This window comes from Vanellus vanellus (assembly GCF_965231255.1).
Source record: "Vanellus vanellus genome assembly, chromosome: 2".
Classification (NCBI taxonomy): domain Eukaryota; kingdom Metazoa; phylum Chordata; class Aves; order Charadriiformes; family Charadriidae; genus Vanellus; species Vanellus vanellus.
Genome location: NC_138906.1, coordinates 63165221 through 63190352, shown reverse-complemented (window position 1 = coordinate 63190352; position 25132 = coordinate 63165221). Strand labels below are relative to the sequence as shown.

The window sequence follows — 25132 nt, the reverse complement described above, 5'->3', positions numbered from 1 at the left end:
TATACATATCATTAACATATTTCATGAACCTGCAAGTAAACCCTTCCTCTAGGTTTTGAGGTTATTTTTTACTGAAGTCATGAATTTGTATTAACATTCAAATATCTCAAAAATGGAAACAATTACATTTTCCTTAGAAATAAGAAATAGTCATATTTTCTGAAATATATGAAAATTTAGAATGAATCAACTGTACACTTCCTTACTTCCTTCATCTGAATAAATAAGTTTATCTAATAAAGTTGGTTTTGTAAGTTGGAGAAAGGAGGAAAAACAAAAAGCCAGACTGTATGCGTGACTTGCGAAGGCCACTCCTGGCAGAAATTAATACCAGCAAACAATGTTTACCCCATCGACAGAGACATAGGCACGATCATGGACTCCGTTTAAAGTTGAAGACAGTTGTGTTGGCTCCGTACAGTTTTTCGGAAGTGTAGTCCTGTACAGTACAAACCCAAAATACTAAAAGAAGAAAAGAAAGGGGAAAAAACCCAAACAGATTAATGAAGCAAGTCATTCTGTAGCTTCAGTTCAGGTCATGAATTAGAAATATCCCACATTCCTGCCTACACACTCAGATTAAAATGTTAACTTCCATTCCCTTCAGATAGCATCTATCACTGATACCAGCTTCAGATTAGAGTTCACTTTGACCTTTAAGTAATGGGTGTAAATTCCACAGAGTTTCCATTTTTAAATGTTTCATCAGAATATTTACGTAACTTTAAAAGATAGGGGTCTTAGCTACAAAGGTACTTCCTCAATAAAAAAACCCAACTGTTAATGACCAATAGTATTATTTCTTCATTAAAATTAATGATAGCTGGAAAATCCCTTCATCACTGAGTTTATATAACAAATTTGAAAGTGCACTTGTCAATTTATGGGCACTGGGTGACATGTTCATCAAGCTGATATTATCTATTTTTAAAACTACCTCATTTACATTAGGAACGTCTCAGAATATTTTTCACTAAGTTCCCCATCAGGGGAAAAAAAAAAAAGCCATAGCCATTGGATTTTTTCTCATCACAAAATGAAACACAAGTTAAAAACAAGTAAAAAAAATGCATCGTATCTTACACTCAGTAGCCACAAAACCATTTATCTTCAAGATTTGGATTAGAACATAACTGTGGTGGGAAGAAGCGAGAGTAACCCATTTCCATTCTGCTGTAATTATGATATTTGCAATATATTTGCAACAAGGTGCCCAGAAAACAAGGAGAGGGAGGAAGAAAAAAAATAAATTAAAAATATGCTAGGAAGCTCCGCTGGCTGCACTGTTCTCTCAGGACTCTTCCTGAGCAGAGTACTAAGGGTGGGAAGGCCAGAGAACAAGAGAAAAAAACCCAGCAGAAATTACATCCAGTCACAACATATTACCTGTAGCTTCTCTCATGCCTCTGTATTAGTGGCTTGGAAAGGAAAAATCTGAGCTTTGACCCGTACTTGACTAATGGCATATTTCAGGCATCTGCTGAACTGCTCCCTCCTCTTCTTCCTCCCCCAGCCACTACCACCACCACATTCTCTTCCAAGTAGTTTATTTTAGCCGCAGACAATTAGCACCCATGCTCCAGTCTCTGCAAAATTCAGCACAGAAGCTATCAAGGAGCCGTGAAACCTTAATGGAAAGACAGAGTCCCTCAGCAGCAAGGGAAAGATCTTTGACTGTGAGGGAAGATATGGAAAGTCACCAAAATTGACAGGGAAACTGATGCACAGACTGACAGAGAAGGAATGTAGGGGAGAGTGGGAATCAGCAGAAGCCACAGGAAAACGCAGAGAAAGGCATTTTTCCTATCTCAATCAGTGGGGTGAGTGACCTCAACAGTGGGTTGCAACAAGTCCCAAGAAGTTGCTCCTGAAGGTTTCTCTCACTGCATTCTCTTGCCTTGCCATATATGTAGTAAAAGAAAAGGACTACAAATAAGTAGGCCCACAGAAGTGTCAAATGGATTGCATTGCCCAATCTCCAGCCCCTCTGACTTCCATGCAAAAGCAAGTGTCTCAGCAACTGTGCTCACTCTCATAGCAGGTGGGGAGAGGCAAAGAAAAAAAAACAGGATAAAGAAAATAATTAGTAAAAAGCTGGATTAAAAAAGTCTCTTAAGAACCTGAAAAATCAGTATTTCAGAGAGGAGAGAGATAAAGGTGAAAGCTTGGACAGCATATATACCTACATTCATGGAAAGACGAAAACCTCAGGTGCAAAACAGGAGCACTGTAGAATATGGAAAGGCTTCCAATGCAAAAATCCTGGATAACTTTATATTACTATTACTTTTGTGCTGAGATAAGGTGTAAGACACTGGACATTAGAAGACTCATACCACAGAGGGTTGTTCAAATAAACTTTACAAAATTACTGCAGAGTGCCTACTGAAGTAATCCTCACCTGCTTTAGCTGAACAAAGGTTAACGGGTAAGTGCTTTTCACTGGTCCTTCAGGTGACAGCATGTTGAGAACCTCCACCACAGTGCCCACCTGCAACATAGAAAAAGCAGATATATGAAGGTCAGTAAATTTCAATCCAGATAGAACAGCTTGCATATCCAGTAGTCACCTAGCCAGCTAGCTATATCTGTCCAGAAAGCAAGGAAATCTTAAGCCCTTACATCATCCTTACATACACATTAATGATACAATACAGTACAGAGAACCAATGAGCCCTAAAAGGAACATGCTACATGTGGAACAATGTTTTAAAAATCCAGATGTTCTAAGTTTGCTATGCATTCATAAAAATAAAAGTGACCCTTTATTATTTAATGAGAACTAACCCAGGAGTTTCTCACAAAAGTTTTATAAACAAACACAACCTCTCTGCACAATTAATACAAAAGTATCTAAATTTTGCTCAATTATACTAAAAACCAAGCTAGGGAAAATGCCACTGATTTCCAGCGAGTTATGCTGGAATCCTTCTGAGCTAAGTAGGGATACAATTTGGTTCCATCAAGAGTTATCCAGGATGAGCTTACCCTATTTAGTCTTAAATGATTTTAGAAACCCTAAGGCTGTAATTCAGTGTCACATATAAGTAGCTGGACTGATTTTAGTGAGACTGAGAGTAAGGTATAGGCTAGTCACATGCATAAGTACCTTGCTGAATAAGGACTTACATGTGTACAATTAAATTGCCTTTTGTTACCATCTGCAATTTCCTTTTGCAATCATAGAGTTTTCTACTCATCTATAATTCTCTCTCAAAGGCCACTATTTTGCGTTAGTCAAGATGCACATAATATGCCTAGTGTCTTACAAGCTCAAGAAATCAATTGCATTCATATTTGTCATACAAGATGTCAGTATGTTTCACCAGAAGTATTGTCTCTGTTCAGTGGTAATTACACATCAGATATTCAAAACATTCCTCAAATTCAGATTTACTTTCAAATGCCTGAGTAAAAAAAAATTTAAAAAAATTTAGGCATTTAAAATCATGTAAAACTGTACACTATAAGAGCATCCACAGCAATACAAACTTCTGAGGCTACTTCAGTAACAGAATTATTGAATTTTTGCAGAGCATACGTGAAATTCAGCAATGATGAAATAGTAAATTCTATATGAAAATATACATCACTGTATGAAATCCTGTACATGACGGAAGTCAGCATGAATCATCTATGTACACGCAATTATTTCTTCAGTATAGTACTGGTTTCAGCTAAGATAGAGTTAAATTTCTTCATAGCAGCTTTATGGGCTATATTTCGGATTTGTGCTGGAAACACAGCATCAAGGTCTTTTCTGTTTCTCACCCTGTCCCACCAGTGAGTAGGCTGGGGGTGCACAAGAAGTTCAGAGGGGACACAGCCAGGACAGCTGACCCCAACTGACCAAAGGGATATGCCATACCATATGACATCATGCTCAGCATATAAGGGTGGGGGAAGGAGGGGACACACACACATTGCGAGTTACAGGATCTGTCTTGCCAAGCAACCATTACCCATGATGGAGCCCTGCTTTCCTGCGGATGGCTAAACACCTGCCTGCTGATGGTTAGCAGTGAACGAACTCCTTATTTTGCTTTACTTGCGTGCGCAGTTTTTGCTTTACGTATCAAACTGTCTTTATCTCGACCCATGAGTTTTATCACCTATACCTTTCTGATTCTCTCCCTCATCCCACTGGGCAACGGTGAGCAAACAGCTGCATGGGGTGCAGCTGTCTACCAGGGTTAACCCACAACAAGCAGGTAGACATACATCTAAATGGACTTTTGAAATCAATTTATCTCAACTCTTTAGTTAGGATCAAGAAAGCAAAAGGAGGCCACAGGTATACAAAGGGTAATGCCATCACTACCCAGAAGTTGGGTCACCCTCACTAGTCTACAGTTAAGCATGTTCACCCTGGCAAGAAGGCTGTCAGTCAAATGATGGCTTTCAAAAATTTCATGAAAGCCCTTTGCTCTTATATTTTCAGTTTAAGCATTGTACCTAATATAACAACCAGCTTCAGTAGAGTAAAATTCCCCTAACGCTCTGGACTGTGTATGTGCTCCATTCCTTATCTTGTGCTCCTCCAAGGGAGGCAGTAACATTAAAGCAACATGCAGGACTTGGTAGACACAGGAGAGATTGAACTGCTGGGTATTGGACAACAGCTGTGAAGCAAGAGATGAGTATCTTTGCACAGACACCGACAGAGTTGATTTACAGAATTAATCAACAGTCCTATGAGCATTAATAGTCTTGGTCCCAGTTGGACAACGAAATTAGAAATGAACATAAGCACTATTAACATGCATGTGGTCACCTGGATGAGCTACGGGCTGGCAACAAGTGCTGCTTTGTCCCTTGCTGAACTGAGTATAAACAGCTTGTACATGGACCTGTTCAACTTTTTTTTAAGTTCCTGCTACCAAGGGGGCTTCTTTTCCCAATACAGGTTGACCACATATGATTCATTTAAGGACTGGGCTGGCTGGTAGAAGCTTGTTTCTTTGAAACTTCCATGGATTATTTTTGTTCAGCTTTTCAACTCTTAAGTGGTATATACAAAAAACCCCAAACCCAAGATCTTCTCTTGCTGCAAGTTCCTGTTGACCTGCTTTTTAGTGGACAATCAGTATGACAACAGAAACTTAACAGTAAATTTAAAAATGACAAATACTGTAAAGAATTTTTAAAACCTCAACCTGTAAAACAACAGATGACTACCAATAAAAAACAGCAATACTTTTTCATCCTCCAGACCAAGGTCTTCAAAACCAAAGTGTAAGACCAAGCATGAAAAGAAACGAAACATCTCCAACAGGAATGATATCAACTACTGGCAGCATCTCCCATTTACTTAACCCTTTCTACCCCCAATTCCTATCAGCGTTGCCTACTATTTGCTGTTGCTTGAGATCTCCACATCCCAAGAACTGAATACAACTCCAGAACCTACAAGTCTGCAGGCTGCAGTGCTGGGGCAGACATTTCCTTGTGACCATGCATGCCTCAGGGCCCTCCAAGTGGACCAGAAACCACCACCTGCTCATAAACCTGCACAGCCACACAGATGCATTGCAGGCGCTAAGACTCATTCATTTCCCTCTGGAAAGGATGCTCCCTACACTCTAGGTTTTAAACCCCTAAACCGTGTCATCTGGCTCACATTTCTTGAGCCTATCTATTGCTGTTCTGCCTTTGCCTGCCCTCATTCCTCATCTTCAATGCTTCTCTTTTGTATGTATGCAGTAAGATTTTTTTTCCTCATTGCCTGTTTTCCTGTCTTCTGCAGCAATGTCAGTGTCCCCAGCATCTTTTAATAAATTACCTTTTTTCCCCACCCAGAAGAATTCTTTGAAATAACTCAATAGCTCAAAATGAACGAGTGACTGATCAGGAAACAACAGGGGAGCTTTTCTTTATTATTATTCTTTATTTCTTTTCCCTCCCCCAACTAGCCTGGGGTCCCCAACTATTTTAATCTGGGACAACCTATTTGCAAACCTCCAAAAACCAGCAAATATGACAGGCAGCACCCACTAAGGGCAAAGATCTCTTTTCCTCAAGTTTAGGTCCTGAGCAGCTGATCAGGTACTTTAGGACTGAATTGTCACAGAGTATCTTGTGCAAAAAACAAAGAGAGCAGCCTGCTCTGGTTACGCATACCTCTGTGAAGTATATCATAAGACTCCTGAAAATAATCTGGAGTCTCCTTTCCCTCTTCCTTTCTGCAAAAGTGTCAAGGGACTTAGTCCACTGCAGTAGATTCAATGTTCAGTATAGCAGACTGACTGCTGGACCTCGACTACACAGTGAAGCTTCACATAATACCTGGTTTACCACTGTTACCGTAAATGATATAGTTGAGAAGTGCTCTATTAGTGAAGTCTTATCTTTTAGAATATTCCCTCTCTGATATTCACCCAAATACATTCAGGCTTCTCCATACAATAAGGTGGACTGGACCTGGTCTCAGCAGGGGCTAGAATGCATGATGGAGTTGAGCAGATGGCTCTGGCTGGGATAGTACAAACCCTCTGTGATTTGAGACTCATCCTGTGTTGCAGGGTAACCAAGCAGAGGAGTGAACTGCTGCTGAAGTTAAGCAGTGGGTTCACAGCGCAAAAGTTAGCCTTCTTCCCAGAAAACAATTCTAGAGGCTTTCAGTGCAGATGGCAATATATTTACAGGCAAATATATTTTACAAACCTCACAGCTGGCAGTTTAGACATGCCATCTGGATTCCTAAAACTGCTGCATGGAGAGTAAAACATCTCTCAAAAAAAAGCAGGAAGTGTAGAAGGTGAGAATGTGCAGGAACAGGGCTCTCATTGTGATAGCCAGGTCAAAGCTGTGATATTTGAGCAAGTTTATTCATCTGACTCCTTTGTAAGACAAGTGTCTGGGCCAGGGACCCTGCAGCATTCATTTCCTGAAGGCATGAAAGAGAAAGTTCATCATTCTAGTGAAATTGAACAGCCCTATCTGGGAGCCACGAACCATGAGAAGATGGGAGAGTCAAAATCTGACTGCTAGGCTCCCAAACGCTGACAACCTATGACAGCAGTAGAAGTGGTGGGTGTACTGATAACAGTATATAATTAGTCACTACCAACTATAAGCCAGTTCCAGCGAAACTTCGTATGGCAACCCCTGCCCTAAAAGGTCTGAAGGTACTCAAAGGTTGTTGAAAATTGTATAGACCTGTTTCAAGTTCAATGGTGAATCACTTCTATACAAACAGTATTTCTGCCCACCACTCGAGTGGGATGGCTTGAGAACGCCTGCAAAGCCTTATCACTACCAAATTTTGCAATGCTTCAGCTGCAGCGCACAACAGATTAGATGCATCGCTGATAGGAAAGGTGGCTGCCGAATTAAAAGTTCAAAGTATAAAATCAAAGCATTATGAATCACAGTATCCAGCATATCAACTGCAGTAATCCTCCACCTCAAAACAAGTTGTCTGTGCCCAGCAGGATGAATATAGCCAAGTTCATACCCGTTGTCTCTTCCATCCCCCTTAAACCATCCCCTACAGTTGAGAACTAGGCTCCTGCAGTGAGTGTATTTCACAGAAAATTATCACTGGTCCTAAAACAATCGTGCTATGGACAAACCCCAGCTACTCATTTGCTGACCAGTTATACCCCTGTTGTCAGACAGCATATAGCAAGGCTGGGTTCTGCATGCTTTTCCCTCAGCAGGAAACTACTTTAATATTCTCTCATCAGCTACAGGTTTTCACAAATCTTGTACGAAACTTTTCAAAAAATTTGAAAGCCTTATTGATAAATGTTTCACATTCAAAATTTAAACACCTAGAATTATTTAAAAGATATGTTTTCTTCTACTTCAGAGGCATCACCAGCTACAAAAACACTCTTTGCTCATAACTCTCAGGCTAGCACTCTCTGAGCTACATTACTCATACATGAGTTATCTTAAACATCTATGATTCTGCTCTGTTAATAATATATTAATTTCAGTTTAGTAAAACTTCAGGCACATACTGCATACTGTAAATATTATCTTTTTATATCCAGATAACATACGTTTTCTCATTTTCCACCATGGGCATGATTACTAACTCCCAAGCTCTGCTCCCTCTTTCCTGAAAGTTTGCTTTCAAGGTTTTCCTCTTTATTTTGTATGGTATCTAGGGACTGCCACAACACCCTCCTGAACACTTTTTGCAAAAATAAAACCATATAACATTACGGAAAGATACACAGCATATCACAGACGTTAATTTACCTTCTGCAAGCGAACCTTCCCATATGCAAATTTGGGTGTTGTCGGAGGGATCAGACCTTCTGGTAACTGTTTATACTAGAAAGGGAAGGAGGAAAAAAACAAACACACAAAGCTTAAATACAAATATGCTTTAAGTGAATTCTCACTTTCTACTTTACAACTTACAAAAGCAGAACTTTAGCTAAACTAGATAATCTCACTGGGCTAAAGGATTACAGCTGCATTTAGTCTAAGTTGGAGGTTTTTTTTTATGAAAAAAACATCTGACAATCAGATATGGTAAACAATTTTTAATAACTATTCAATTCGAGGTAATGGTAAAAAGCATAGCTAACAAATGAGCTGCCAAGGAACCACAGTGCCCTTGGAGACCTCCTGTGGCTACAGCTTGCATTGCTGTCTTCTACAACCCTCCTGCAGTCGCCTCCCCAGTCCGTGAGAGCTTGAGTTAATCTTTCCAAGTCTGTAGGGCTGTATTTCCACCTGAGCTTTCCTTAGCAGCACCTCCATATGGGAATTATCAGCCTCTTGTGCCTTTCCTTTCACTGTTACTATACTCCACCACCACCGGCTAATCCATTACTGCCTGGGCTGGTTTCTTTGAGAAGCAGGCCTTGAGACCACAGCTCCATGAACTCTTGAGGTCCCATCGTTAGCTCTCGTCTGGTTCGATCTAGACAACTGCCCAATCAACTACAGGAAAACAAGACAAAGAAACACTCTGACTGCAGGGCCACCTCTGTTTACTTCTTGTCCTATATCTTTAGGAAGAACCACCTGAGATCAGCAGAGGGAAGCAGGGGTGAAGGATGTCCACCACTTTCTCGGACACCTTTGAGCAGTGGGAAGTCTAGACAGTGCCTTTCTGCTCCATACCCTAGCTTTCTCTTTTCTGAGCCTACAACCTTCTTCCCTCCTTGCCATCATCCCTTTCTCCTTTTCCTGCCATTATTTGTCTCCTGTAATGTCCACTTTTCCCATCTGTTCTTTCATTCACTGAACATGGCCCTGTCGGCGTGTTACAGAGAAAAAACTTCTGCACATGAGATACTCACGTGATCAAGCAATCTAAGCCTACATTTCAATACACATGCACAAATGATCACCCTTGTGAAGGCTACCTTAATCTGCACATTCAGTGACTTCTGAGTGCTTACTTTGGCAGTTCCTATTTATTTTTTAAAATACATTTGGTGAGGGGCTGAAAGGGCGTTTAAGGGATTTTACTTCCATTTGAGCTTGAAAGTTTTAGCACAAGGCATGATTTTCTGGGCTCACACATGGTATACCCAGCGTAAAACTCATGCTCAAAAGCTCATCTCTGCACCAAGACAAGGGCTTTTTTTATGTTTAGTTGGTCTTTTTTTTTTTTTTTTTTTTTTTTTTTTTTTTTTAAAATAAACAGACCACAGCAGTATAATTCCCAATGCCCTCCTGCCAAATCTCAACTATGGACTGATGAAAGCCTGATTTGTATTTCCAGTAACAAGTTCATTTCTTCCTCTCTGTATTTGAAAATAATCAAGATATTCAGGCTTAAAGAAAAGAAAAACTATATTCACCCAAGAGAATTAGCCAAAAGTAGGAAATTTCAGCCCAAATAGTAAAGATTAGAGAATGCTATCAGCAACTGAAAAAAGCTGCACACTGAAACCCTTCTTCCTTATTACATTTAACTGAAGGAAACAGTAAAGGAACATTATAATGTGTTAGCCTTGTAGCACAGCTGACATGTTGAATAAAGTCATTAGTTACAGGTAACTTAGTTTTCTTTCATCAGCTCCACCTCAAACTGCAACTGAGATACACTGTTATGGGTTTAGAACCCCCAGCAGAGACAGGAAAACTTCACTGAGATCCTATGGATATGGAAGACAAGAGATAAACAAACCACACCAAAAAAAAGCTTTACCGTGACCTAACACACCTTAGGTTATACTGAACACTTCAGATCTTATCAAGGCTCTCTCACTATACTAGAACACTACTTACATTTCAGATAGGCATCTTGCCTTGAAGAAAACAACTTAAAAACAGGAATTTCTTTGGTGAGAAAAGCTGCTTCAAGACAGGAGGTTCCCCTTGAAAGGCTATCAAAATTATCCCATCAATGGAAAGCTTAGGGAGATTGGAGAAATTTGAAAAAATTATCCACAGCAGGCCTTCCATAGATGCAGAGATAAAACCATGCTCAACCCTAGAAATGTGTAATACACTTCTGGGAGATCTACTCCCATCAAAAAAATGTCTTCTAGTGAATAGGAAAGTTGTTGGCATGCAACAGGACAGCGAGTACAAGCCTGACCCTTGGGATTCCCATGGAATCTGTTTTCAAGCCTCATCTGAACAGCCTCCAACGCAAGGCTATTCAAAATCCAGATACAGATTCCACGTTTCACTTCAATCTCCAGTTTGTAGAGATACTGTACATTTTTACAGCAAAGGCAAAGATGGCCTCACCCACTAGCTAAAGTTTGTGGCATCAAAAAACCAAGATGTGTTCATTTGGATAAGCACACTCCTCCTCAGAGGCCCAAAACAGCCTGACCTGACTGAATGGCTGACTGATGCTGCAAGGGAAAAAGCTCTGTTCACTCCTTCTCCATCTCTACTCCCAGCCAAACCCTTCCTGCCTCCCTCTGCTCCCCTTGTGCCAGCACTGGCTCTCATCTGATTGAGCCAGCCAATTCAGCTTGCTGACCTTGAGTTGAAAGAAAACAAATGCAGCAAAAAAGCAGAGCTGAATCACTTCAGTATCAGACCTGCACCTGTATCCCCAACTTTGAAAGGGAGGAAGGAGCCATTGGGACAGAAAGGATAGCCAGAGAGGTGCAAGATCTTTCCCCTTTTGTAACAGCAAGCACTTAGGTTGGCCTAATCGCCTTGTTCTACTTCACTTCCTTTACCTGCAGAAAATAGTAAATTCGGAAGTAACTTACACCAGCACAAGAGCGACAGAGTTTGCAGTACACCAGGGATGTTTCAAAGAACCATTCTAAACACGTCCTAGGGACACTCACCATACCAATGACTTCCCTCAAGACAAAATATTTTTCTGTCAGATCCCCCGCTTCACTCAGAGGAGCATCATAGTCATAACTAGTGGGCTGTGGCATATAGGGCATATTAGCACCTAAGGGTGGGAAGAAAAAAAAAAAAAGCAACGGAAACAGTGAGAGTTGCTTTTTTTCCAAAGGTATCAACTTTTAGAATTCTTTGCAATCACAGCCAGACATTGCTACATTTTTAGATTCAATATAGGCCTTGGTATTCGGATTTGGCATAGAGAAACCATTCCTGATGGAGGACAACATCCTTCTCAGCTCACACTGCTGTGTTATACGGTCTTCAGAAATATTCTGAGAAGAAACAAATTTATTCACGTTTCAGCCATTTCACAGGACTGAGTGAAGCAGAAGTAGCCTTTGCAAAGATAAATACCATGTGAGTTTAGCACAACATGCTGGCAATAGGGAAAGAACAGCTAGTGGAGTCATCTTTTGCCATGTGAAAGCAGGCAAAGCTTATTCTTTCACAGACTACGTTACTACCTAATTCATGAACAGCTCCCCTATATCATTAATATCATTTAAATAATTTCTTACCATTCCAATAGCCAAAGTTAGTCCCACCTATAAACATGTACCTAAAAAGGAAAAAAAGCATCCACTTAAATCAGGTTTTGCTGAATTGGGAAAATACCCCCCAAATTAACCTCTATTGAATACACACTTACAGGTTAACGTTAGCACCACGTGCCAGGATTTCATTAAGTGTTTTAGCTACAGTTTGTGCGGGCACAACAGAATGACGGTGCCCCCAGTGATCCAACCATCCAGTATAAAACTCAGAATTAACCTGAAAGGAGGAAGGACAAAAGAGGAAGGGAAAACATGAAGAGGGAACAAGAACAAAATGCAATGTGATTTAAGGTTACTAACTGTAAGAGGGAAGGAAAAAGGGCACCTTGACTCATTTGAGCCATTTTTAAACTACTATAAATACAGCAAAGCATACACTAGCTGAGTCCTTTTCAGCAGATAAATAGTCAAAGAAATTAAAGGATTGTTTCAATAATTTTATAGGGACACTTTGAAAATAATTGCTTAAGTACCAAAGAGCATGAATTTCCTTGGAACCTGTCAACATGAATGTTTCAGATGCTTGGCATTCAAATAAGTAATGGAACCAATCCAATCTCTGCAGAATAGCATACTAGATGTAACAGAAAAGAAATCTTTCAGATACTCAAATTGTGTTCTAAACAATTTCATAGCATGATTATCTTGTACCTTCAATGGGCCTTCTTTCTGTCAAAATGGCTACCAGTGATCTCACATCCCATTATAACTTGTGTAAAACCTCTAGGGTAGCCAAAAACAGGAAGCAACTTCTAACCTGCCCTTTTAATTTTGCTTTTAACTTCCACCCACACATGTACCTCACTAACTCATCTAATCATACTTACTGTTTCCGCTGCTTTGTAAACATTTGTCTTAGCAAGGAAAAATACTGAAATAAAATCAATACCTTTGGAGACTAAAATAGTATTTGCAGAACAGCAGTTAACATGGATATGACAAACACACACGGAAGCTCCTCTTCAGTTTTTCTGACTGACTTGGAAATTACGTCTTCGTAAACGTGTTCCTAAAAACTCTCCAACACACTGTTGTCAACTTGTCTCTTATTAACCACTACGCGATTAGGAATAATAAAAGAAATTTAAGTGAAAAGACATACCAAAGGGCCTGTAGGTTCACTGCTCCTTTGAGCTAAGAATGCTGCTGTGACATTGCCACCTATAAGCAAATAGAAGTAAAACTGAGTTGCTACACCCATGACTTTTTCAGTCCTTCATTTTACTGAAGTAGCTGTCTTAACCTTCCTTCCAACACCTAGCAAAAATCCAGACTTCAGAAAACACAGGAATCAATACCTTTCATTTCAGTGGTTAAGTTGCAGAACTTATTTAAAATATACACGTACACATATATATTCACGCATGTATGTCCACTTTTAAGATACATTGTCTGACCAGACTTTCTCAGGAATGACATCCTGGTGCGAAGAAGTTCAAGATGGGCCAGAATCGCCACTTGGTCATTGGAAACCGTAGGCCTAGGATTGTGGTACCAGGACTATGGGGAAGAACAGATGCCAGGCAATCTCTAAGAAGTTGTTTAACTTCTGATCACTCCTAGTGGCTCAAGCAATAGGGACAGGAAATAACTACTTCAATGAGTAGCTCACCATCTCGTAAACGAGAGACATGAAGGAGTTCACAATTTCAATCTACTTGTAAGAAAACAGATTCCTGCTAAGCACCCATCTTTGAATGCGGAGAGAATAATGCACAAAAGAGGCCACACGTAAAAAAAAAACACAGAAAGATCTGTCTTGGAGTTTGTTTCTTGCAAAGTCTGTGCAGTATATGAACATCTACATCATTACTCTCCTCTTCTGTCAAAAGAACACTTTCTGGGCACTGTGGTTGCTTCATCATTCTTCAGGCCTATATCACAGCAAATTGTGGCAGTGTGCACATTTCTAATGATGATCTTCAGCAGTAATTTTTTTTCCCAGTAACCACTGCCTTAAAAATACATGAACTAGGAGGGCTGGATTCTGGGACAGACAGAAGACATTAAAAAAACCAAACCAAAACAAGAACAAAAAAAAACAGCATAAAAAAAATCTATTTAAAAACATAATTAAAAAAAAAAAAACTCAATGGAATCAATGCCAACTATTACTGCTAACTTTTAGGAGATATGCCCTATGAGCAGTGTAAATTGTTTATCATAGAATGGTTTAGATTGGAAGTGACCTTAAAGATCATCTAGTTCCAACACCCCTGCCATAGGCAGGGACACCTCCCACTAGACCAGGTTCCTCAAAGCCCCATCCAGCCTGGCCTTGAACACCTCCAGGGATGGGGCCTCCACAACTTCCCTGGGCAATTTGTTCCAGTGCCTCACCTCCCTCACAGTGAAAAATTTCTTCCTAATATCTATTGTAAAAATACCCTCTTCAGTTTGAAGTCATTACCCCTCATCCTACCACTACATGCCCTTGTAAAAAGTCCATCTCCAGGTCCCACCATGATTTCATGATACAAGGAAATGATTATGCCTAACTGGGTACTTGTGGGTGATTCTCGTACGTTTAACAGTGTATCAAATATACATAAATGCCAGGGAATTAACTCGATAATCCTTATGGGTCCCTTCCAACTCGAGATATTCTATGATTCTATTACTGCATTTAAACAAACAGGTTTGTCAAGCAGTCAAGTCAGTTTCTTCTGCCACCAACACACAACAGATTTTTTTTTGGTAACAAACCATGGTCTCCAACCTGGGGCAAAGTCCACTGTTGCGTAAAGACCCTGAAGAGCTCCACATCTCAAGTGAAACTGGCTTGCGCCATCAGTTGTGAACAGCACCACTTCATCCCCAAGATGCTGGCGAAAGAGCTTCAGAAGGGAACGCAGGTAGTCATAGTCACAAGCAAAGTAGCTTCCATATTCATTCTCTACCTGCACAGTAAAAGCAAGTCAGTAAAGCAGCAGCCAATTTCAGTCAGCATCTAATAACAAAAATGGAAAGCCCAAATCCAACCATCCTCTTCCTTTGATGACCACGCTGAAAATGTCATTTTAACTCCAGACCTGAGGAGTAACAGAAGACAACACTTCTAGGCACTCATTCGTCTCACCCATATCTTACAGTGGAACAATCATTGTGTAGAGATAAGCCATTTTCCTACAAAATCACCCTCCATGTAAAAATCTTTACCCTAGCTACTTAGCAAGTGATCAAAACAGTCTCTATGAAAAATTGAGAGCTATGACCCACCTCCCAAGCAGAACAATAAAACCATAGAACAAGTTGTGACATGATCAAAACTACAGCAAAATTAGACTTCCAGAACAGAGGCACCTACAAGGGGCTCAGACAAACAGCAAAGCCCTGAGAAGCACTCAAAGGACTGAGGAGAGAAGGACAACCCTGCTACTACTGAGACGTATGCATCTTGTCCTGTTCCCAAGGGGATGGACTTTCAAGCTCCAGACCGAATGCCACGCACACTTGAAGGTTATTTCTGAAAATCCTGTAATAAGCATCTTATTTCTGCCACGGAATAATTTTGCCTAGTGCTTTTTCTCAATAGACATAATACATTGTTCTTGAACAATGGTCTTGGGCATATTATTCAAAAGGTCTCCTATGCCATCCTGTGCCAACCAAGGAGTTTAAAAAAAAAAATACTAAGAATATGGAACAATCACCGCTGCACATCTAGAAGGAGTTTAAGAGAGAAACTACCCACCATGAACACGCAACATTGTGTCCTGAAACATTTACAGCTTAAGTTAGGTGCTAAGAACTCAAAAGCCTAAATTTTGAGGCTGTTTTTGTCACAAGTTTTAGGCTTTTGCTTCTATCTTCCGGTATCCTTATTCTTATTTTACCTGGAACCCTCTGACATGAAATTTTAATGTATTTTTGCTTTATGTGAGAACTGGTATGAAATTCAGATCTAAAAAGCTCCACAAATTTTCTCTATTGCTTTCTATAGTTGTGGGAAACAATTTTGATGGAGCAGATGAGCGCTCTCTGAACTCTGGGAACAGTGCTTTCTGTTCCTTAGGATAAATCTTTCAGCTACCTGAAACCATTAAGGAATACCTGTGACATTATCACCCACTGCCTATGGAGTGTCTGCAAGAGCCATATAAGCATCCATGCTGCTTGGGTTCATTTGATTTTTAGGAAGTTACCTGCACCATGATGATTGGACCTCCATTGTGATAGAGATGAGGCCTCATCTTTGGCAAAAGGACACCCATCCATTTCTCTACTGCTGCCAGGTAATCTGTGATACATAAAGTATAAAAGTTTCCCAACTTTTCTGCTTTTTTCTAGTTTTTGTTTTAAATTATATATGGGTAGATTTTACCTAGTGTTCTAAATATGTAGAGTATAACAGAACAGCATTTAATGAACTGATGTGCTCTTATACTTGTTCATAAACACCAGCTTCCAGTACAGTTTACTAAAAAATAAAACATCTAAATACTGATAAACTTTGAAAATCACCAGAGAGACTTCAATATGTCTCACGCAGGTTGTCCTAACACATTTCAACAGGAAAAAAAATTCAAATGTTGCGATGTGTACAATTTTTTTTAAATAGATAATTTTTCCCACAATAAGCAAAAGCAGAACTGAAGTCAGATATATATCTTTGTCTCCTAACAAAGACTCCAACAACGATATTAATCTCTTGTCTCATCTTATCCCTCCACGTCTGGTCCATGATCAGGTAGCATGTAAGAATGCTGTAACTAGTTCTGGAATTACAGGCACACTGACCAGCCAGGAAGGACCCTCATGACGAGTGGCCAGTTGGCCATTGCAAAAAATGGGAAAAACTCAAAGCTCAGAGCTACCTGTTTTTCTCCTCAACAGTGAAAATGATTTCTCTCTTGGCATCAGTTTTCGTGAAACTTGTCAATACCTTGGAAACTTCTACCCTATTTTGTTCATTCTATATACTTCTTGAATGCACACTGCTTATTAAAAGCACTGAAGATGTTACTCACAAAATAACCTAAGCTGAAATACAAATTATCAAGTAATGGCCTCAAACAGCAAGTCGCCTTGCCGGTAAAATTTTTTTTTTGCTAGTCCTTTTTGATGCCTCTACCTGAATCAGAAGACCTGAGAACAATAGATTTCTTCTCCAACAGCCATGCAGGAAGACCTCCCTGGGAAAAGAAAGGGAATCACTTCAGTGACCATTTTTAGGAAATCTAAGAAGAATGTAACTTTTTACCAAAACATATACTGAGATCTGAAGATTGATTTTCTACAAGTAATAATTCCCAATTAAAAAAAAAAAAAAAAATACAAAATAAGCTTGCATTGTAGTAAGTCACTTAGGATGCATGAATTTCAATACGCTAAACCAAGAGTCTTGTCCAAGGATACAGCAAGTATGTTTGTCTATTTTAAGACAGAAACATTTGCATTAGATTTACCCTAGAAATGAGATAACTGTTACAAAAGGCTGTACCATGTCCCATTCTGCACAGATGTAAGGTCCAGCTCTCAGGATAACCAGCAAACCAGTGTCGTTAGCAAGCTGCAGGAAATACTCAAGATCTTTGTCACCAGAAAAATCATACACGCCCAGTTGGGGCTCATGGTAGTTCCATGGCACATACCTACAAAGAGAGAAGATCACCTTCCATTAGAAAACTGAGACTAAACCAGAACTCCAAATGATAACTGCGCTACACACACCAAAGACATGTAATGCTGAACTGGTCTTCAGATTAGTAAAATGTAAGAGTAACACTAGGGCCTTTCGAGGTACTTCATGTGGTAGAAGGCGTTGAAATAATTACTGAAATAAGGCTTAGTACTTCGTAGTATGTCTGCAGGAGTCCATATCAAAGCAAGAACAGGTTTTGGTAGTGCCAAGAAAAGTACCATCTAACTATGAATCACCAACATGACACTGCAGTAAGAGACAAAGATTTTTCTGGGAGGAATTAACAGGCATGTTGATGCAGCAACTCATTCACTGAAAAATGCTTCAGCAGAGAGCTGCACCTGTGTGAGCTAAATAAAGATGACTAGATACTAACTTCCTAACAGTTTCTCACTGCCTAAAATACTACTACAGAAACTGCTTATATTCAACAACAAATGCTTATACTCCTTTCTCTTTAGGCTACTGAGCAAGTTATAAATAACAAGCAAGTAAACTGCAGGATAAATATGAGAAAAACATTCTAGCTTCAATTTAACTACACCTTTTAGCCTGTTACTTATAAAAATATACTCATTGGAAAGTTTTATGAACTTGTTCTAGAAGCAAGTATGAAGGTCTAAACATGCTTAATAGTGTCTGAGGTGAGGACAAAAGGGTTTCTTCCAGCTCCCTTATGCTCAAGATGGAAGAAGACAGAAAAATTCTTCCAGAAACGGTTTTAATTGATGTCCCATGCTTCCCCACAAGGCTGGGAAAAAAGCAGGTTTTAGCAGAGAAGAAGGGAAGAGAGTGAAGAAAAAAAAATTTATGTGAAATGCTTTCTTACAGAATGAATCATGACACAAATGTATTTTAAAGACTGGTCTAAAAATTGTTACTAACACACTTTAATCCCCCAATATATTTTCTACAGCTCCCAATGACCTCAAATTAAATCATTTTACTTTGAAATTCTTATTATTAGCAAGTATAATTTCTTTATACCATTGTACAAATGTATAATCAGTTGTTAATGCTGTACTGCTTTAGCTACAAAATAATGACTTTATAAAGGAATGCTACATTCCTTTTTCAAACTTGAAACGTGGTATTTCTTCTGTATTTGAGTAATAGTATTTACTCTCCATTTACATGCAATTTCTAAGCTTTATCCTATAACCTTCCTTTTCCTTAAAAGTCACAGTTTTCCTCTGCTATTTCAGAGATGTCAACAGGCAAAAACCCCACTTTAACTACCTTAACATACAGGATAATTCTCTTTAATACCATGGGTGTTTTTTTTAATAGTGTAACATTCAATAGCTTGTACTAATTTAATAAATAATAGAGCAACACTTTATACATGCTAGTTAAATTACACATTTATGAGTCTTTTAAAAAAGTAAATTATGCTTATTTTTTAATTAATAGAGATTCTGAACAGCAGCTCTTTCTTAAAGGGAGTTTCTACAAGTTTATGGTTTTCTACTTGTTAGTCAACAAATACAGTAAAACAAATAAAACGCTCAAAATTCTTTAACTCTCTCTAAGCCTGTAAGGTAACTGCCGATTCTTCCGGGAAGCTTCTCCTCTGATCTATAAATCCTGTAAATAGTTAGCTCCATCTAGTGGTTAATTGTTTATCTCATCCATGCCAAAAAACCCCAAACAAACCACGAACTTTCAGTCCTTTCCAGATGTCTTTGATAGCACTCGTTTCTAGTTGGCAGACACAGTTCAGGAACTGAAAAAAAGCATAATTACCCTTGTGTGACCAGATGCCTCTACGTGCTACCTGACCTGCAGAGGTCAGGAGTGGAGCTCCACCATCTTCTGGGAAGTCACACCAACAACATCAAATTTCAACTTGCTATCTGGAATGTTTAGGCTTTGCTATTTTAAGCTTTAATGTAAAATCAAGCTTCCTGTCACCTGTTTTCTCATATTCTCTTATTGCTTAAGATTTTTTAGTGAAACATTTTGTAATTTTAAGGATGTTCTTGATTATATCCTTCAAGTGTTGCTTTAGGTGTAATATTCACATATGAGTATAGCTTGTATGTGAAAGTACAAGGTGATCTTTCCTAGAGCTCAGACATATGGAACATCACGTATTAAAATGCATGGTGAGGTCGCACCTTGAGTACTGTCTTCAGTTTTGGCCCCTCAAAAAAGACACTGAGGTACTGGAGCACGTCCAAAGAGCAGCACCTAAGCTGGTAAAGGGTCTAGAGCACAAGTGCGGCTGAGGGAACTGGGGTTGTTTAGCCTGGAGACAAGGAGGCTCAGGGCAGACCTTATCGCTCTCCACAACTTCCTGAAAGGAGGTTGTAGCGAGGTGGGTGTCAGCATCTTCTCCCAAGTAACAAGTGATAGGAGACAAGGACATGTCCTCAATGTGCATCAGGGGAGGTTTAAATTGGATATTAGGAAAAATTTCTTCACCAAATGGGTTGTCAAGCATTGTAACAAGCTGCCCAGGAAAGTGGTTGAGTCACCATCCCTGGAGGGATTTCAAAGACCTGTAGATGTGGTGTTTCGGGACACAGTTTAGTGGTGGACTTGGCAGTGCTAGGTTAACGGTTGGACTCAATGATCTTAAAGGTCTTTTCCAACCTAAATGATTCTATGATTCAGGTTTCCAGGTGCAGATGATTATATACATATACTGACCTCACCCATTCAAGAGTCCCAGATGAGCTGCTGAGTCAGCAATTAGCTGAATGATGCATCAAGGCATAGCAAGTATTTTGGAAATGAGGCTGCAGAGAACAGGAAGGGCAGCAGGTCTGGCTTGCTTTGACCGCAAGGTATTTATGAGGACAATCCTGTAATAAAAGGATCCCATTTCCCTTGAAGTGGGTAAGCCTCAGATTACAGCAAGACACTTCCCTGTCTCATGGGAAAAAACCTAAGCAGCAAAATCACAGTATTCAGAAGTGGCCCGAAGGCTGGCAGTCTGACTACCACATTCTGCCAGAAGATCTGGCAAGGCTGCTGCCCATTCCAGAACAATTTCACATAACTGGTATCTCAGTCCCTTGCTAATAGTTTTACTGATCCAGGAAAGAGTAGGCAGAAGAAAAAAACCAAAACCACAACTAAATAATCATCTAGACCAATTTCCATTTTTACCAAAACCACACAAAAATCACAGGAGAGTTGTTTGGGGTAACATGAAAATGTATTGCTTTATCCCAAATCATCAACAGCGGTAAACTTGATTATCTGCAAACTTTAAAGAAAGACAAAAGGGTTTTGGTGGGTGGTTTGCATTTTTTGGTTGGTTGGTTTTTTAGCATCCAGAGAGAAAGAGAGAGAGATCAGTGTCAAATGGGAAGATGCGTGGATTTTGATCCTTGTAGTAAATGCAAGGCATAGTGGCACTTTCTCCTTATAACATACACATTTAGGAGCTATCTTTCACCAGAGTAGAAAAAATCCAAAGGTAAGGAATGATGGAGAAGAAAGTTAAAGAACCCCAGCCTGCTCCACAAAAAGAAAAGGAGGCTGTAAAAAACCTGTTATCTGTCATCAGCGAGCCAGCAACAACACCTAATGCCATAGGTCACATAACCACAGGGCAACACTTGCTACCTGTACCGTACCTTCCATGCCGAAACAGAAACAGCTCTCCCAAGACCAACAGAGACCAGTTAACACCAGCAATACAAGACAATCTCCACTGCTTCCTGCACAGCAGAAGGACACTAATGCAAAACAGTAAAAGCACAGAGTAAGAGATCTCAACAAGCGGGAAAAAAAAAAAAAAAGAAAAGAAAGAAGGAAAAAAACCCACCTTGCTAGGAGGAGACCATAAAGGAAGAAGGAAGCAACAGGAAAAAAAAAAAAAAAAACCAAACACACAAACAACCCCAAACCCCAGCCGTGCAACAATTTTGCCATTAAACAACAATGATGGGGGGAATGGGAAATAAGAGATTCCCATCTCAAAAGACCAGTGATGCAGCAGAGACACGAACCGGCAATTTAAAAAAAAAATAAAAAAAAAATGAAAGGACTGCTTGAAAAAGCTGGAAATTAACAGAGGGCACTGAAGATATATGTGTGTTGGGAGGAGGAGGAAAATAAATCAGGAGACATAAGGGAAATATGAGACACTATGTATCATAGGAGTCACAGAGCCACTGTCAGGACTGAGGCTGATCTTCAAGCCAGACATCAAAAGGTATAATTTGCAAGTCCATTTGAGATTACGTTTATTGCAGCAAAAAATAATTACCTGGGCAATTCCAGCAACTCTGTTCTGAGCAAGTGTGTTACTTAATCCTGTTGTTCTTATGTGAGGGAAGATAGAACTTGCATGCTTTATTAGAAAACAACAGAAAACACCCACCAAAAAGACACTACACTACAACACAAGGAAGAGTTTTAAGACATCAAAAAAAATAGAGAACCCTAAATTTGAAAAAAACAAAACAAAACAAAAACAAACAAAAAAAGAGCGACTTTTCTTTCCCTGCCATCTGTTCTTCAAGTAGTAGCCCTTACTAATCACTTCCTCAAGTGTACAAGGCAACCCTGCAACTTGCAGGTCAAACTAAACAAAGATTTCAAGGGAGGGCAAGAAGAGATGGTGCAACACTCCCACTGAGGAAAGTGCTCTAGCCTACAGGCTCTGCACTGCCGGAACCACCACTGTCTGGCAGTCCATAGCACTCGAGCAGGCTGTTTCAAAGAGAAGCTCTAAGCATTGTAATGATTCAGGAAAGAAAAACAAAAACATTTGGGAGTTACAACCATTACTTGACAAGACTGTGCCTTACACCTTTCTACCGCTCCTCTTCCCTTGTCAAGGAAACTTTGGCAAAACTAAGAGTAAACTGCATTTTTTTTTTAATCTGTGCTCCACCTGTTGTAGTAAGTACACAACCAGGTAGGAAAGACAAGAAGGATGGACTAAAGGTTTCTTACACCCAACTGAAAGCTGCTTAAGCTGTCTTTGTTGTTTTTTGAAAGAAGTACACCTACTTCCCCACCATTTTTCTAAATTTAAACACCCCTAGTGAAATTGCTTTAAATATTACTGCAGCATTTGCCAATATTTTAAAGGCATCAAGGTGATACAACCTAGGCTGTATTAAGAGGTTATTGTGCCCTCTCACCTCGTCTGCCTTTTGACTAGAGATTACAATGCCCTTGGCAGGGGCAGGGCACATACAACTGTTCTGTAGCTGCCAAAGTTCACAGTCCAACAATTTATTTCAGGTTATGTTTGCACTCCTGGTTGTGAAGCAAGAGGTGTTGCCTAGCAGCAGGGAAGTGCACTGTTAGCTATAACCTGCCCAGTTGCCCCAGTCTATGCTATTAGAGGTCATCCTGTACCACCATTCACTTCTCCAGAGCTTTCTCAACTATTACTTAAAAATTAATAAACCAATGGTAGCATTCCACTTAACTACTTCTCACACATCTCCCAGGACTACAAATCACTTTGAAATTCAACAGCTACTTACGTTTGGATGGCATCAAGTCCTGCCATCTTCATCTTCAACAAGCGGTCTTTCCAGTAATACTGGGGCACCCGTGAGTAGTGAATGCTACCCGAGATGTACCGGAAAGGTTTCCCATCCTTGATAAAGCAGCCGCAGTCATAATCAATCCCAAAACTCCTCTGGGGTATACTCTGTGTACAAAGTAAAAAAAAAAAAAAAAAATACACAATATAATCTTTTTCTGCCTTGAAAGACATGGAGAACAGTCTATACAACACCTGGGTGCAATGGTGTTAAAATAACTGATGGTGAACAGCTCTGCCCTAACTAAACATAGCCCACCTGAGCCTAACACACCAAAGGACTACAATACATCAATCTGCCAACCACTCAGCAATGACAGGATTCACTACTACACCAATACATGCCACATGCATTCTCCACTTTTAACGAGTATACAGTACAGCAGACGTATAACCATAAAGTTGCAAGTACTGAGACTCCTGGCCAACAACTGGACACAACTGCCAACCAAAACGATGCTCTTCGTGCAACAAGACAGCAAAAAGGAGCCAATGCAACGTGTCACAGGCCACAAGAACAATAGTACAAAGAAAAAACACACTCTCCTGAAAACTGGAGGACGAAATTGCTGAGTAAACATGCCTATCCCTAGACTGCCATTAAATGGAGCAACTGAGTGAGATAACACTCTACAAACATTTGAAGACTACAAACTCCAAGGAGGTGGAAAACTACAGTGTGTTGCAACTATGATAAAAGCATTTCTTCACAGAAAGCCTAAAATAAAGTTGTGGAAAACGTCATAAACGCACATAGCAATCCAAAACATTCCATCAACAGTGAACAAGTGAAATCATCTGTGGGGTGGACATGTAACAACAGATGTGAGAAGATACAGCCCTGAGCTGGCAGGGAAACAAGAACCGCAAGGGACTACAAAGTATTGCTTAGGGGAAGCTATTTAAGCCCTGATACCACAAACACAGACCCATTCTTAACATTACTTTACAAAGAGTCCCATGAAAGTTGAAATCTTGACTAAACAAAGGTATGGATGTGCCAGGTGTCCACAAAATCAGGCCCTCACAGAGCTAACAAATACAAACCAACTGCTCTGGAACAAAAGTAACTCAAAGGTTGGGATTCTCCCTGGGAAATTATGTTGTTGTAGTAACTCCAGGCTGTTAAACCTTAAGTAAACCTCTGCAGAGGATGCACAGGTACTACCATCTGCTTATGTTCCTTTCAATTCAAATATAAGTCACCTTTTTGCCGATCTTTAATTTAAAACCCGCTTCTTGATTCCAGGGCATGCTGCACTAGGATGGAATTGTACTGTGTGTATCCAACCCCTAAGGAAACCTTTCACCCTAAGGAACACCAAAGCAAATGTTTCACATTCTTTGGATGTTTTTTACAGCATTGTGACAAGTTGCAGCATTAATGCAGAACCAAGCGTTTCAAAAATGATCGTGACTAAATGAAAACTCAGAAGTCAGGTGCAGCAACACAACTCTGCAATATTTAAAAAAAAAAAAAAAAAAAAAAAAAAGAGGAGCATTAGGAAATAAAGCACATTAAAAGGCCATTATCCCTGAAAATAAATGAGGAGAGCCAAAATAAATTGCTGTATTTTCCTCTCTGAAAGAGGATTTTAGCCTCCTCACTTAGACTAACCACATCAAGAGGTCTACAGAAAAGACACTTGCTCCATATATGCCAGATGACTGTTGAGAGATGCTGAATAGTGAATTAACCATTTAAATAGCTCCACCCTCATGGGACAGACACCTCTGGCAGAGAAACAAGAATTTCTTAAAACAATAAAACACTGAAAATAACATTAATTATGAAAGTGATCATCATTGAACCGATTATCATTTAAAGGCCACACTTTTAAAGATGTCACCATAACTGTAAATCACCTTTCTCACACATACGCTTCCTGACAATGTATTATTATGGGGCCGAGGAGAGGGAGGAAGCTTCCCACTCTGATTCACCTCATTCATTGCCCATTGTAAACAGACTTCCCTTCATAATCAACTCCTCAACATCCTTTTATTGTCAGTGCATGACTCTACCCATTGCTTGCAGGTCAGGGCTTGCAACAAAAGCAAAACAGTTCTTGTCATGAATTTATGTCTGGCTCTGTCAATATCGTATACTCACAG

The 25132-nt window shown here is 39.7% G+C and overlaps 1 protein-coding gene across 1 annotated transcript in view; it reads right to left on the bottom strand.

Moving 5' to 3' along the window:
• GLB1 (galactosidase beta 1) overlaps window positions 1-25132 on the bottom strand; it is a gene marked incomplete at its 5' end in the record, with an annotated part of 43943 nt that overhangs the window by 10269 nt on the left and 8542 nt on the right. Inside the window, 12 exons of the mRNA XM_082499350.1 lie at window positions 349-462; window positions 2402-2491; window positions 8212-8286; window positions 11232-11344; window positions 11817-11857; window positions 11948-12069; window positions 12955-13013; window positions 14572-14752; window positions 15998-16092; window positions 16927-16987; window positions 17296-17446; window positions 22956-23125. Of these exons, the coding sequence (XP_082355476.1) occupies window positions 349-462; window positions 2402-2491; window positions 8212-8286; window positions 11232-11344; window positions 11817-11857; window positions 11948-12069; window positions 12955-13013; window positions 14572-14752; window positions 15998-16092; window positions 16927-16987; window positions 17296-17446; window positions 22956-23125 (1272 nt within the window). The remainder of the gene's footprint in view (window positions 1-348; window positions 463-2401; window positions 2492-8211; window positions 8287-11231; window positions 11345-11816; window positions 11858-11947; window positions 12070-12954; window positions 13014-14571; window positions 14753-15997; window positions 16093-16926; window positions 16988-17295; window positions 17447-22955; window positions 23126-25132) is intronic.